The 14,710-nt window shown below is 37.2% G+C and overlaps 1 protein-coding gene across 2 annotated transcripts; it reads right to left on the bottom strand.

The window, feature by feature from the left end:
* Nucleotides 1-11,253: 11,253 nt before the first annotated feature.
* On the bottom strand, nucleotides 11,254-13,517 carry LOC123949160 (olfactory receptor 8B4). 2 transcript variants are annotated; one of them, XM_046016507.1, is made up of 2 exons: nucleotides 13,503-13,517; nucleotides 11,254-12,186 (listed from the first exon to the last, which is right to left on the bottom strand). In XM_046016507.1, the coding sequence occupies exons 1-2, from the start codon at nucleotides 13,515-13,517 to the stop codon at nucleotides 11,254-11,256; spliced, it is 948 nt and encodes a 315-aa protein (XP_045872463.1). The 2 variants fall into 2 exon arrangements, with proteins under 2 accessions (XP_045872463.1, XP_045872464.1); XM_046016508.1 differs by lacking the exon at nucleotides 13,503-13,517 and having other exon boundaries at nucleotides 11,254-12,192.
* Between the last annotated feature and the right edge of the window lie 1,193 nt (nucleotides 13,518-14,710).

The following is a 14,710-nucleotide window of genomic DNA, read 5'->3' as shown; positions in this document are numbered from 1 at the left end:
TGTAATCATATCAGAATGTTTTATAACACTAGACTGCATTACAAAATTATTTGTTGTTATTTTACTTTCAGTATACAAAATTATAGGACTATAAATCCTTTTTTTTAACCAAACACTGTGAAGATTGTGATATATTCCCCGAATGAGGTCGATCTGTCCCCCATCTTGTGGGAGTTGTTGAAAACAAACCAAGGTTAAATGTTCCATTGTAGCGACTTTCTTCATCTCGTTCTGGACACAAACTTTTTAAGGGTACGTGCAAGTGATCATTTTGAAATCTAAACCAATGCAGACTATATCTCACTTATAGGGTACCGCTGCTGTGTCTACCCTCTCTTCCATGTTAATTTGCAGTCATTTCTCCAGATTGTCACTTTCTCTTTTCTCTTATTGCTATATTTCATATTTCTATTTCTTTCCATTCCTTCCTAGAAAGCAATGTGTATTAGTGCAAAAAAGCAATCGAGTTAGTGCCAGACAAAGTGGGGTTTAAAAATAGGATCTGCCAAAAATCATGATTATCTCTTGGATACAGAAAAGGCATTTGACAAAATACAACATCCATTTATGATTAAAACTAAGGGAGGGTATAGAGGGAATGTATCTCAGCATAATAAAGGGTGTATATGATAAACCTACAGCTAACACCATACTCAATGTTGAAAAGCTGTAAGCTTTTCATCTAAGATCAAGAAGAAGACAAGGATACCCACACTCACCACTTTTATTCAACATAGAATTGGAAGTCCTAGCCAGATCAATAAGGCAAGAAAAAGAAATAAAAGGCATTCAGATCATAGAGGAAGTAGTAAAACTGTCACTATTTGCAGATGACATAGTACTATATATGGGGGAGCCTGGGTAGCTCCATCAGTTAAGTGTTCAACTCTTGATTTCAGTTTAGGTCATGATCTCGAGCCCTGCCTAGGGCTCCACACTAAGCACAGAGCCTGCTTAACATTCTCTCCTTCTCCCTGTACCCCTCACCCCCTACTTGCACATGCTCTCTCTCTTTCTCTCTAAAAAGAACAAATAAATAAAACATTTTTTAAAATACCATATGAGGGAAATTGGAAGGGGAGGTGAACCATGAGAGACTATGGACTCTGAAAAACAACCTGAGGGTTTTGAAGGGGCGGGGGGTGAGAGGTTGGGGGAACCAGGTGGTGGGTATTGGGGAGGGCACGTATTGCATGGAGCACTGGGTGTGGTGCAAAAACAATGAATACTGTTATGCTGGAAAGAAATTAAAAAAAAAAAAGAAACTGTAATAAAAAAAAATACCATATGTGGAAAACCCTAAACACTCCACCAAGAAAACCATAAGAATTAGTAAATGAATTCAGAAAATGTGTAAGATACATAATCAATATACGGAAACTGGTTGTGTTTCCATACACTAATAAAAAACTATCAGAAAGAGAAATTAAGAAAACAATGCCATTTACAATGGCATCAAAAAGAATGAAAGACGAAGTAAATTCAACCAGGAGGTAAAAGACCTGTACACTGAAAACCATAAGACACTGATGAAAGAAATTGAAGACAGAAATAAATAAAAGATATTCCATGCTTATGAATTGGAAGTATTAATATAGTTAAAGTCTTCATTTTATTACCAAAACTATCTAAAGATTTAATGCATTCCCTGTTGAAATTCAAAGGGCATTTTTCACAGAACCAGAACAAACAATTCTAAAATTTGTATGTAACCACAAAAGGTCCCAAATAGTCAAAGCAATCTTGAGAAAATGAATAAGCCAGAGACATCATGCTCTGTGAATCCAAATGATATTACAAAGTTATAGTAATCAAAACAGTATGGTATTAGATTAAAAGCCAATACAGAGATAATTGGAACAGAATAGAGAGCACAGAAATAAACCCATGCTTATATGCTCAACTAATTTACAACAAAGAAGCCAATTACATACAATGGGGAAAGGACAGTCTCTCAAACAAATGGTGTTAGGGAAACTGGACAGCAACATGCAAAAGAATTCAACTGGACTACTGTCTTACATCATACACAAAAATTAACTCAAAATGCATGAAAGGCTTGAAACCATAAACTCCTAGAAGAACACATAGGCAGTAAACTCCTTGACATCAGTCTCAGTTATGATTTTGGGGGTTGAAGGCAACAAAGGCAACAAAAGCGAAAATGAATAAGTGGGACTACATCACCTTAAAAGCTTCTGCATGGCAAAGGAAATGGACAGCAAAGTGAATGGGCAGCCTACTGAATGGGAGAAAATATTTGCAAATCATATATCTGATAAGAGTCACTATCCAAACTATATAAAGAACTCATTCAATTCAGTAACAATAACAAAAAAAAAATCAGACTGAAAAGGGGGCAGAGGATCTGATGGACATTTTCCAAAGAAGATATGCAGAAGGCCAACAGTTACGTGTAAAGATGCTCAACATCACTAATCATGAGGAAAATACAAATCAAAACCATGGCAAGATGTCACCCACACCAGTTCAAATGGCTATTATCAAAAAGACAATAGCTAACAAGTGCTAGCAAGGATGTGGAGAAGAGGGAACCCTCATGCACTGCTGGTGAGAATATAAATTGGTGCAACTGCTATGGAAAAAAGTATGGAGGCTCTTAAAAAAATAAAAATAGAATTACTATATGATCCAGCAATTTCACTTCTGGGTATTTATCCAAAGAAAACAAAAACACTTACTTGAAAATGTATATGCACCCCAGTGTTCACTGTAGCATTATTTACAATAGCCAGGATATGGAAACAATCTAAGTGTCCATTGACAGATGAATGAAGAAAATGTAGTGTATAAATATGTATACAATAATAAACTACATATATAATTTGTTAAATGGAATAGTTATAAGATGGAATATTATTCAGCCATAAAAAAGAATGAAATCTTGCCATTTATGACAGCATGGATAGACCCTGAGGGCATTATGTTAAATGAAATAAAACAGAGAAAGACAAATACCATATGATCACACTTACATGTGATATCTAAAAAAAAAAAACAAGCTCATAGATACAGAGAACATATTGGTGGTGACCAGAGGCAAGGGTAGGAGGTGGGTAAAATGGGTAAAGGGAGTCAAAAGTTACAAACTTCCATTTAAAAAATAAATAACCCATTAGGATATAATGTACAACATGGTGACAATAATTAGTAATACTGTATTGCGTATTTGAAAGTTGCTGAGAGAGTTCATCTTAACAGTTCTCATTATAAGAAAAAAATTCTTTAACTATATTTGGTGGTAGATGTTAACGAGACTTCTTGTGGTGGTCATTTCACAATATATGCAAATACTGAATCATGTTGTATACCTAAAAGTAATATAATGCTATGTATCAGTTAAACCTCAATTTAAAAAAAAGAAAAGATCTGCCACATTCTGGTGACCTTCAGCAGATTCTTTAACTTCGGAATAGTTTATTCCTCTGTAAAAGATGATAGTCGAGAGAATACACATTATTTCTACCTTCTAAGAGGCTGAAGAAAAATGGGAGTTGCATGGAAAGGTATTCAGTTCACTCCTAGGAAGTTCCTCTGCCACATCTCTTTCCTTTTTCAAAGAGGAGTAAAAGATCTTTATATTTCCCAGGGAGCTATATTTGCACAGTTAAGAAAACAAAGATATTTTATGCTGCAGACAGCCCTGTCCCTAGCCCTTAGCTAGGGACAATATGCTGTGTTTTTTTGCTCTTATGGTTAAGGGGCCCAGAATTTTTGTCTAAAACTTGATAGCTAGAAAATAAAAGGAGTATAAATAAAAATGAACAAGACAGCAAAAATGTTACATTGTGCCTACTATAGCATGAGTTACTAAGGGCCAGGAAAGAAATTTGACAAATGTAATGTCTCTGTAAATGTTGTCCAAAGAGGGCAGGCAGGTTGATGAGCATCATACATTGCTAGAAATAGAAGTAAATGAAACAGAGCCAATAGAGTTTTAGTTCTAACTTGAGAGAGAAAGAGATCCAAACTTCAAATTGGCTCTATCAAGTCCTATTTGATAAGGTGAACTTAATCAAGATTGTGTGATAAATTTTAACAAATATCTTTTGTGGACATTATCATATGACTTTTTTCTCCTCACTCTGTTAATAAACAAATTATATTAGATTTCCTAATGTTGAACCATCCATGAAGCCTGGACTAAACCCTACTTAAATGAATTAATGATTAGTTACTATTATTTTTCTGCTGCTAAAACACCTGAACTTTTATTTAGGATTTTTTTATTGATTTTCATAAGTAAGGTTGGCCTGTAGTTTCCTATTTTGTATGCAGTCTTGCCAGATTTTGGCATCAATGTTATGCTTACGTCATAAAAAATAATTTTGGAGGCTTTCTTCTTTTTCTAGGCTTTAGATAAGTTTAAATAGTATAGGAACTATTTGTTCTTAGGCTAAATTCTTCTGTGAAACCATTTGAGTCTGGGAATTTTTATAACTGACAACTTTCTGTATTTAACCTATGGAATTGGGCTGTATATTTTCTATAAGTCTCAGCATTTGTTTTATAAAATTATATTTTCCTCAAAAATGTTCTATTTTATCCAGGCTTCTTAATTCATTTGAATGGAGCTGAAACAAAGTATTTTATTGGGGGGGGGGGGGTATTTCTTTTCTACTTCCCACTTCTTCCTTAATTTTTGTATTTGTTCTCCCTCCCTTTTTTTCTGAATTAGAATAGATAGAAATTCATCTATTTTTTTCAAGAAGTTCATCATTTTTGCCAAGAATCTACTGTTGAATTTATGTATTCATTCTGCTACTGTGTTTTCCAATTCAATAATTTCTGATTTTGACTTTATTAGTTCCTACCCTCTATTTTTAATTTATTATGCTTATTTTCCTGACATATTAAGTGCTTATTTCATTTATTTTCATTGTTCTGTTTATTGATACAGTATTTAAGGTTATGAGTTATTTTTCTGATCTAGCGGTACACATATCCCATGAGTTGTAAAATGTTGGATTTTCATATTCCTCTTCTAGATAAATTGCAATTTTTTAAAAGATCTTATATATTTATTTGAGAGATAGAGAGAAGGAGAAGGACAAGGAGAAAGAGAGAGAATCTGAAGCAGATTCCACACTGAGCATAGAGCCTGAAGTGGGACTTGACCTCACAACCATGAGATCATGACCTGAGCTGAAGCCAAGAGTTGGATACTTAACCAACTGGGCCACTCAGGTGCCCCTAGATAGTTTGAAATTTTGTGTGTTTTCTTTCACCTACAAGTAGTTTTAAAGAGAGTTTGCAATAGCCAGATAATAGAGCACTTTGCATTCTGGTCATGTGATTAGGTTTAGTTTTACTGCACCAGTGATCAGAAAACATTATCTGTACTATTTCCAATATATGAAATTTACTGAAGTTTGCTTATGTGACCTAATATCCATTCAATTTATATGACTGTCTTGTCCTCTTCACAATAAGTTGTATTTCTAATTTCTAGGACACAGAACTGTGCACACACACACTGACACACATACCTATACACATATGTATTAAATTTATATAATGGAAATGACATATATCAATTAGATTTATCTAACTGATTATCTTATTTAGACATAAGATTTGCTGTCTTTGTCCTCTTTTTCTGGAAATTTGTTTTGTTATTGACTGAGAAATGTAATTGAAAGTTTCCTTCCACCAATATATTTTTTCTTCTTACAACTCTTGATATTTTACTATTTATTTCATGGAAAGTCAAAACTATTACACATACATTGTTAATTGTAACATTATAAAGTACTCACCTTAGCATTTTTGGCCTGATTTCCATTCTAACTCATATCCATATTATTTATTTGTTTATTCATTTCATTCACTTGGTACATTTTGGCCACCACTTTTATTTTCAACCTTCTTGAATCATTTGGTTTACATGTGTTTTTTGTATGCAACATGAAGTTGTATTTTGCTTATTGATTCAGCCTGAGTCTTTTTCTATTAATAGAGTGGTTGGGACATTTACACTTATTTATGTAATATATATTTGCTTTAAATCTATCATAATGTGCTATAGTTTCATATTTTATATTTATATTATTTTAGTCATTCACTAGATGGTTTGCTTTCCTTCCTCTTTTTGTGTGTGATATTCTGATGCATACTTTTATGATTACAACTTTATATAAAACTCTTTACTGTATCTATTAGTTCCCTATTATGAATAATGATGCAACTAACGCATTTCCACTTCCTATCCCCTCTCCTTCTTTTCAACCACCCAGATTTAGTCAATAATAAATTATTTTGTAGTGTTTGCTTTACCCTCTTAAATATACTTTTTCATTTTATTTGTCAGCTTGTAGATATTTTTGTCTTACCTCCAAGGAGATGTCAAATTGTTCTAATTTGTCAGAGGTCCTAATTTAGGATTCTTGATCTCAGAAAGCTGATCAATTAATACCATTTCAGTTTATTTATCAATTAAGGCATGTGGTTGTTCATATTAATGGAAACATGAGACAGTTTCAAGCCCTATGATCCCATAAATTGAAATATTGAACTCTTTACCTGTAGCTTAGTAAGAATTTAGTGAATATCTGTTGAACTCATAAATGGTTGAGCAAATTTTATAAAATAAGCAAATCCTGGTATGATTTTGAAGGGTAGCAGAATTTGCCACTCCAAAATATAACACTCTTGGCATAAGGATTATTTTGAGCGGAAGGCGATTTTAAGAAAAAGTAGATATAAGAAAAACTCTGCTTTCCTCCTATTTACTTAAAAGCAAGACATAAATTTGTAAAGGTAGTTCCCCTTCTCTCCCTACCAGGAAGGACAGAAGTTAATCGGTGAAGAAAACTCTCAACACTTCTCAGCACAGAGACCTCACCAGCAGAATTACATAATAAACCTTACTAACTAGTCCTTACCATCCATTAGTTACCCCTCACATTTTTACCTTTCCACAATTTGCCACCCCTAAAGCTCAAAGCCCTTTTCTTTTGTCCCTAAAAATTTATTATTCTTTTTCTTAAGATACCATTTAAGCCCAGTTTCTAACTACCCATCACTGAGTACTCCTGTGTGAGTGCACGATGCACACTTCTGTTTGTCTCTTTTTAGCTGTTTTTTGTCTCTCTAATTTTTAGGGCCCTAGTGAAGGAAATCTAAGATGGGAAGAGGGAATTTTGTTCCTCCCTTACAGTTTCTATTAACCCAATACTGATCAATGGGGAGCATCTCAAAGCATGCAAAAATGACAGCTTTAGTTTCCAGTAGTCCTTTATGCTAAAAGTGCGAAGGTAAGAGATTTAGCAATAGCAATCATTCATTCTTCTTTCCTTATGAGATCTAACTAGTGAGAAAGTACAAGGACCCAAAAGAGGACCAAAATATTACAATCTTTATTAATATCAAAGATGATTAGGGACATATGTCAGGACTCAAATCTCCCTCCCAGAACCAGGACTGTATCTTCACCCAATAAGATATAGGAGGAGGGCTTGGAAATGAAATAGTATAGCTCTGGCTTGTCCTTGTCAAGATTTTGCATTAATTCGGGGTGCCTGGGTATCTCAGTGGGTTAAAGCCTCTGCCTTCGGCTCAGGTCATGATCCTGGGGTCCTGGGATCGAGTCCCACATCAGGCTCTCTGCTCAGCAGGGAGCCTGCTTCCTCCTCTCTCTCTGCCTGCCTCTCTGCCTACTTGTGATCTCTCTCTCTGTCAAATAAATAAATAAAATCTTTAAAAAAAAAAGATTTTGTATTAATTCAATACCAACAGGTCAGTAATGAAGAGATTGGGTACAGTTTCATCTATGACCAACTTGTCTCTTTTCTCATCTTAAGCTGTCGGATTAATCTATCTTCCTCTCATAGAGTACAGCAAGTAAGAAAGCAAAAATAGGGGTGGAAAGGCCCAGTTCTTAACTGTTCCCTCCTGGCAAGTGAAACCAATCCTGTTCTTTGGCAGAAGTTGCTAATTGCCTACCCAATAGCTGTTTCCTCCTTCTTAATTAGTAACAAAATCCTGTTTTGTTTTGTTTTTTTCCAGATGGCAATGTCCTGAGGTTAAATGCTAAGTTGCACCTTCTCCCTTGTAAGTGGGGGGTGGGGGGGTGGCTAATAAGATGTCAGTGGAGATCACTCATTGAATAGGTAAAGCATCCTCTGCCTTTCTTTGTCCTTGTGTCTTCTTGCTGCTTAGAATGTGGACATGGAAGCACTAATAGCCATATGGAACCCATGATGCTCCATGGGAATGAAGTCACTATGAGAGAGTCTGAGTCCTTGCTGACTCACACTACCATATCATCCTTGGACTGCCTACAATTCTAGACTCTTTTTATGTTAGAGAAAAACAAACCTTTATGAGTATAAGCCTCTGCAGTCAGACTCTTGTTATTAGTAGCTGAAGCAATTAGTAAATGACTAATTTCATTTATGAAAGTGTGAAGGAAGAGAGGTAATAATATGTTTTTCTATCTAACACATGGGCTGAGGGCCAGCACTGAACCATAGTCACAGATATCCTCCCATCTGCTCCACAAAATACAGAGAAATACCTGATCTATCCCTCCCAAGCTCTACCCAGAAGTACTCCTTGGACTCTCACTCCTGCTACATGGTGTCTATCACTTATCTCTGTGCTCCCCCCCCCACAATTTAGACTGTAGAGAATGTGTAGGTGTCAAGAACAGTTTATTATTTTTATACTCCAAAATTATTTTGCCCCCTAATCATTACATAATTCTATTTGGACATCAACACTGATAATATTTTTATATTTTTATATTTCTAATTTAAAACTGATTATGCATTATAATCCTAGATCAAGACCAGAGTTAGGGATTTAAGAGTCACCATGAAGTAAATGGTTGTTGAAACCAGAGAAGCTGGAGAGATGCCTCAGGAAGAGAAGTGGACCAAGGACTGGACTGAAAGGAATCCCAACTTTAGCAATGCTTCTAACAGGGGAAAACTTCTTTTGTTGAAAATCAAAATGTCATGATGTGATCAGGTGACAGCATTTTTGTATTGTGGCAGAGGGATTCCCTTGAGGACATCTGACACAGAGTATCAAATTAGATCTCTCAGTTACTATAAAGCAGAAGTTCCCAAACGTGTTCCTGGTTATTGACCACTGAGAACCAACAGTTCCTCAACACTGGCCTAAAGGAACAAAAAGATGACTTATCCTTGGTTTGTGAGAGGAGTGAAGGTCTTTGGGAATCTACAAAATGTCACCTTTGCTTTAGGAGCAATAAATATCTCTTATCTGGCTTTTGCAAGATCCAGGAGTTTGGTCATTTCCGATCTTCAAAGGGACTGCCTTCTGAAAGATCCAAGCCAGTGTCTCAATAAGTCAAACTTACGTTTTCACCTCTACTCACCTCAATGCCCATATGTAATGAGTGTAAGGAAGGATATTTTGAGATTTCATGCATTTTTTTCATGATTATTCCTTTTCATTCATATCCTTATGGTTATGATTTATTACCAATGGTAATTTTTTCTTTGTATCATAGTATACTTCTGTTGTCTTTCTCTCTTCTTGATTCTTTCCTAATATCCCCAAGATCCCCATATACCTAGATACAGACAGTCCTCTAGAGGATAGAAGTCAGACCCAAAGGACCTACAGTTGTTTAGTATGGCATTAACACAATTCTGATGAGTTTAATGTCTGTAAGACACCTCAAAAGTGCCCAGACATGTAGTTTATATTCAGTAAATGTTACATATGATTGTCATAATTTAGGTATAATCCAAGTATCTATCAGATTTTTCCACCTTCTTTCAAGATCTCTCTTTAGCATATTTGAAGAAAATAGGTTTGTCTTATGTCTCCTCTTCAGTCAGTTCCATGTTGCAGTACTTCTTCATGCTGTTCTCAGTTCCATCTCAGTATGTCTTGCTTCTGGCCATCATATGGAACACCTGAGCTACCTTTCTACTCAGTATGACGCTGCTGTTTCCACCCGAGTGTCAACAGAGAGATAAATGTGAAGAACTCACCGCTCTTTACTGCCTTGTTTCTCATACCAACACGCACTGCACAACTATCCAATTTTGTGGAAGAATGGAGAATAGAAGCAAAGCAAAGTACATCAACTCAGTAGTTTATATGACTCTTCCCCTATCCAAAAGAAAAACGCCAAATATTCTTCACAGAGAGTCTTCTCAAAGATACCCCAAGTTCTAGCCTCTACTCAGCCCCATTCTTCTGGCCACAATGAGTTTCCATCCTCCCATCTCTGTGCATGTGTTGGTCTGGCCCGAGATTCACCTTCCTGCCTACACTCAGGGCAGTTTATGAGGGTGTATTCCTTGAAATCTGAACTATTCAATATAGCAGAGTCTTCAGCAGAGTAGTACAGAGTGGACTTTGGCACTCAAAGTCTGGGTTGCTTCCAAGTTTCCTTGCAAGTAAAAAATGTTGTATGACTCCTCTTTCTCCTGATTCTCTAATATTTAACTATAATATACACACATACACACATATTCTTGGAGACAATAAAATCTAAATCTACTTAAAGAATAAAAGAATTTTCCTAAATGCCCCATAATGTACACAGTATCTCCAGAGCAAGATAGAGGTAGCTATTAACATAATCACATAAATCCATGGAATTTCTCCTTTGTTCTTGCTTTCAGCCTTAGCATACAGAGCCCAAGAAATTGGCCCAATTACAAAACCACCTACGCCATGGTTACCATTCCAAGCCCTAAGATTTCTGAAACTTGGAAATGAAAGATCTTTACATTTCAAACCATGTAAAGAACTCTGGTTCAAGGCTTTCTCTTGTGTGTACGTGTATGCATATGGGATGAAGAAGCTGGGAGACTATCTTACCTATGACACCGAGGGATCTACATTTGGTCTTTGGTAAAGCTGTTCCCATAACTGAAGAAAACAAATTCACTCTCCTGGACCCTCTTTGGCATTACTTTCTCCCTCTCCCAGCCAGAAATGTTGCTTGGACAAACCCATTTAGCCTACCAAGGAAAGGATGGAAGGCCTAGAGCCTCATCTTACTCATCTCTTGGGCATAGTATAGAGTCTGGTAAAGAGTGGACACTTAATAGATGTTAAATTGCATGCAAGGAACCGATTTAGTACAAAATGGTATAATCCTCAGGAAGCAAGAGACTTCCAATTTGTAAAGTGGAGAGAAGACCAACCCTACTTGAGAAAAAAAGGTGGAAAGTTCTGCATCTGTAAATAAGATTCTTGAGTATGATGTTTATCAGTAATGAAGTGATACAAACAGAACCATCACAAGAACACTCTTCTCAGAGTTTTACCCAGGGCGAGTTTCACATCCTTATTCCTCAGACTGTAGATCAAAGGGTTAAGCATGGGAACCACGTTGGTATAGAAGACTGAGGCAAATTTACTCTGGTCCATAGATCCAGGAAAAGAGGTTGTTAAATAGGTGAATGCCCCTGACCCAAAAAACAAAGCAACAGCAATTATGTGTGAGCCACATGTGCTAAAGGCTTTGGATCTGCCTTCAGCAGAAGGAATGTGGAGGATATTAGAGAGAATCAAGGTATAAGAGATGAAGATGCTGATACTAGATATTGAAATGACGACTCCCACAACAATAAAAAACACCAGCTCATTGACATGGGTGCTGGTGCAGGAGAGCTGCAAGAGAGGGAGAACTTCACACAGGTAATGGTGGATGATGTTGGAATTACAGAAGGTCAGTCTCAACATGCTTCCAGTGTGGGCTATGGCTCCAGCAAACCCTATCACATATGAACCAAACATCAACAGAGAACAGACCTGAGGGGACATGGTGACCGTGTACATCAGGGGGTTGCAGATAGCCACATAGCGATCATAGGCCATTGATACCAACACATAGCATTCAGAATTGATGAAGAAACAAAAGAAAAATAGTTGAGTCATGCATCCTACGTAAGAGATGATATTTTCTGACACAAGACCATGCAGCATTTTGGGGGTAAACACACAGGCATAACAGAGATCTATAAAAGATAAGTTGAAGAGGAAAAAGTACATTGGGTTGTGAAGGCTAGAATTCAGCCCAATTAAGGTGATCAAGCCCATATTGCCCACCACAGTGAATGCATAGATCCCTAAGAACAGGAGGAAGAGGGGTAGCTGGAGCTCTGGTTGTTCTGATAATCCCACTAAGATAAACTCAGTCACTGAGGAGCTGTTTCTCAGAGTCATTCTCTTCCAGGGAACTGTCTGTGGAAACAAGTGATAAAATACATAGACTGATAATAGGCACAAGCAGGACTGATGGAAGAAGGCACTAGAAGATGAGCCAGTACATGGATGGCCTACATTTTTACTCTCTTTTCTCATCTATGCCCCCTCCCCCAGTCAGGTTGTTGACAATGTACCTATGGGTTTATTTCAGCTCCCCTGGGCTAGAGTGTGTTCTTGAGCACAAGAATTCTGTCCCTCCTTGAGTGGCGAGGGGGTGGAATGCCTACATTGATTGTCCAAGATACCCCAAGAGCCAGGAGTACAACCTGAGCTCACAGTCTCAGGCTCTGAGAGACAGGAGCTCTCATGTCCCCCATTGGCTCCACCCACCCTCTGCCTCCCTTTCCCACTCTGGAGAGAAAGCCAAGAGTGTCCCCTACTGTCTCTGTACACCCTACCTTCTTCCTCTAAGCCCCTCACTCAATCTCACATTAAAGTCAGTGTTGAGAACAGGGAAGGGATCAATATATTCAGGATGTCTTGGTTGTGGATTTAAAAGAAAACCATCAGGAAAGATAGTTTTCAGACATTTACCTTCCTTCTCCCCGGCCCCACTCAGTGCTGGGCCTTATGCAATCTATTTTTCCATTAGCCCAAAGGAGAAAATGGTGTTTAGGCATAAAGCAGGCAGTCTCTAGTGTTAACTCTTCTGATTTCCTCAGTGCTGAGAATCAGACCTTTTATAGACCCCAGTCACCAAGGTGCTCTGGGAATAGACTAAGATTTCTGTTCGTGGATTTTCCCATATGGTCTGCATCAACTTCAGGAGGAAAAAAAAAATTAGTAACTCTCACTTTTACCAGAACCCCAGGCTGGCATATCACAGAGAAGTTTATGCTACTTAATGATCTCAGGGGTCTGTTTAGACACAATTTCCCCTGGGAATTTCTTAGAGGCTTGTTTCTATAAGGAAGGAATTGCAAATTGCACTGTCTTTGTTTATAGCCTGGATTACCTAGCATCTTGGGACTCAGGTGTTCCACTCAAACTTTCCTAGGGATTTCATGCCATTCACTGCTGAGTGTGGGGGCTCATTTTTCTTCTCTATTAATTCTTGGCACTTAAGCTTGACTTTAAAGAAAAATGGCCTAGACCCTATTTTAGCCACCATTTCCAAACACTCAAAAGGAGCTTTGCTAATAGGACCAAACTCAATTTAGATCAGAGTTGTAGATGCTACAGAGAGCACCTCAGACAAAATGTTTCTAACAGCCTGTGCTGCTCAGAACAGTGGAGACACCACACCACCATCACCACAAACACCACCTACCCTCAGCTCTATTAAGGGCCATAGACAGACCTTTGCTATATATAAGGAGATTAAAATATAACAACACATATGCCAGGGAGCACACATACACCTGCATAAAGTTACTCTATAGATGTGTGCAGGCCAAGATGGGACAGGAGATGTACCTAAATGTTTTAATCCTGTCACTCTCCAGATGACAAAGCTGCTCTCCATATGATCTGCTACATGAATATTCTAAGAAACATTCAAAGGCATGTAAGCAACGGCATTTGTAAGTTAACTGAGGCTGCCTAAAATAATCCCAGTTTTCCGGGAATAGTTTTGATTTACATCTATTATCCTTGTATAATTATTAATAGCACACTCTCTCACTCTCAAAAGTGTCTGAATTTGGATAAGAAATTATATGGCCACCCTACTAAAAAGAGCATAAACATCTATTCAGGTCCTCTGGCCCCTACTCCTCCTAGACCCACTGACTTTCAATCACATTCTGACTAAGGGAACATCTTTCGCCCTCCTTGCTCTCAAAGTTCTCCTTTATTGAACCCTCTCCTCCTGAGCAATCAATATTATATCTTCAGTGGATTTATATTCAAAAATGGGAAGGGCACTTGCTACAAGCTGTTTCTGATTTACACCTTGCCAAAAACTCTAAAGCAAAGAAACACATACTCTAGCTACCTGCCTACAATAGACAGAAGAGGAATAGAGGGAGAAGAATTATATAGGTACAAGGATTAAACATTGGTACGATTTTACAGTGTAACCATTGGGGTAGTGGTACAACATTCTTGAATATCATTGTTTATGGTACTATAAATTGATTAGTAATATTTAACAAATTCAGACATACACGTATATTTTGACCCATCAATTCTACTGCCAGGTGCATAGCCAATAAAAATAAGTACACGTTAAGACATGTCAAGAAGTTTCATAGCATCATCATACATAATAACCAAGAAGTGAAAACAACCCATATGTCAACAGCTATAGACTGGATAATAAATTGCTATTAATAAAGTGGGATTCCATACAGCCATGAAAGTTAATAGTGTAGATAAAAGTCACAAACCTATTATGAAGCAAAAGAAGCCAAGCACAAAAGAGTGCACACTTTATGATTCCATTTATATGGATTTCAAAAATAAGGAAACTAATTCGTGGTGTTAGAAGTCAGCAGTTACTCATGCTTCATCTGTCAGAGGCTAGTGACTAGAAAGGGATATG

Source organism: Meles meles, chromosome 8 (genome assembly GCF_922984935.1).
Source record: "Meles meles chromosome 8, mMelMel3.1 paternal haplotype, whole genome shotgun sequence".
NCBI lineage: Eukaryota > Metazoa > Chordata > Mammalia > Carnivora > Mustelidae > Meles > Meles meles.
Note: the sequence above shows the minus strand (reverse complement) of the source record. Positions and strands in the feature narration are given on the sequence as shown.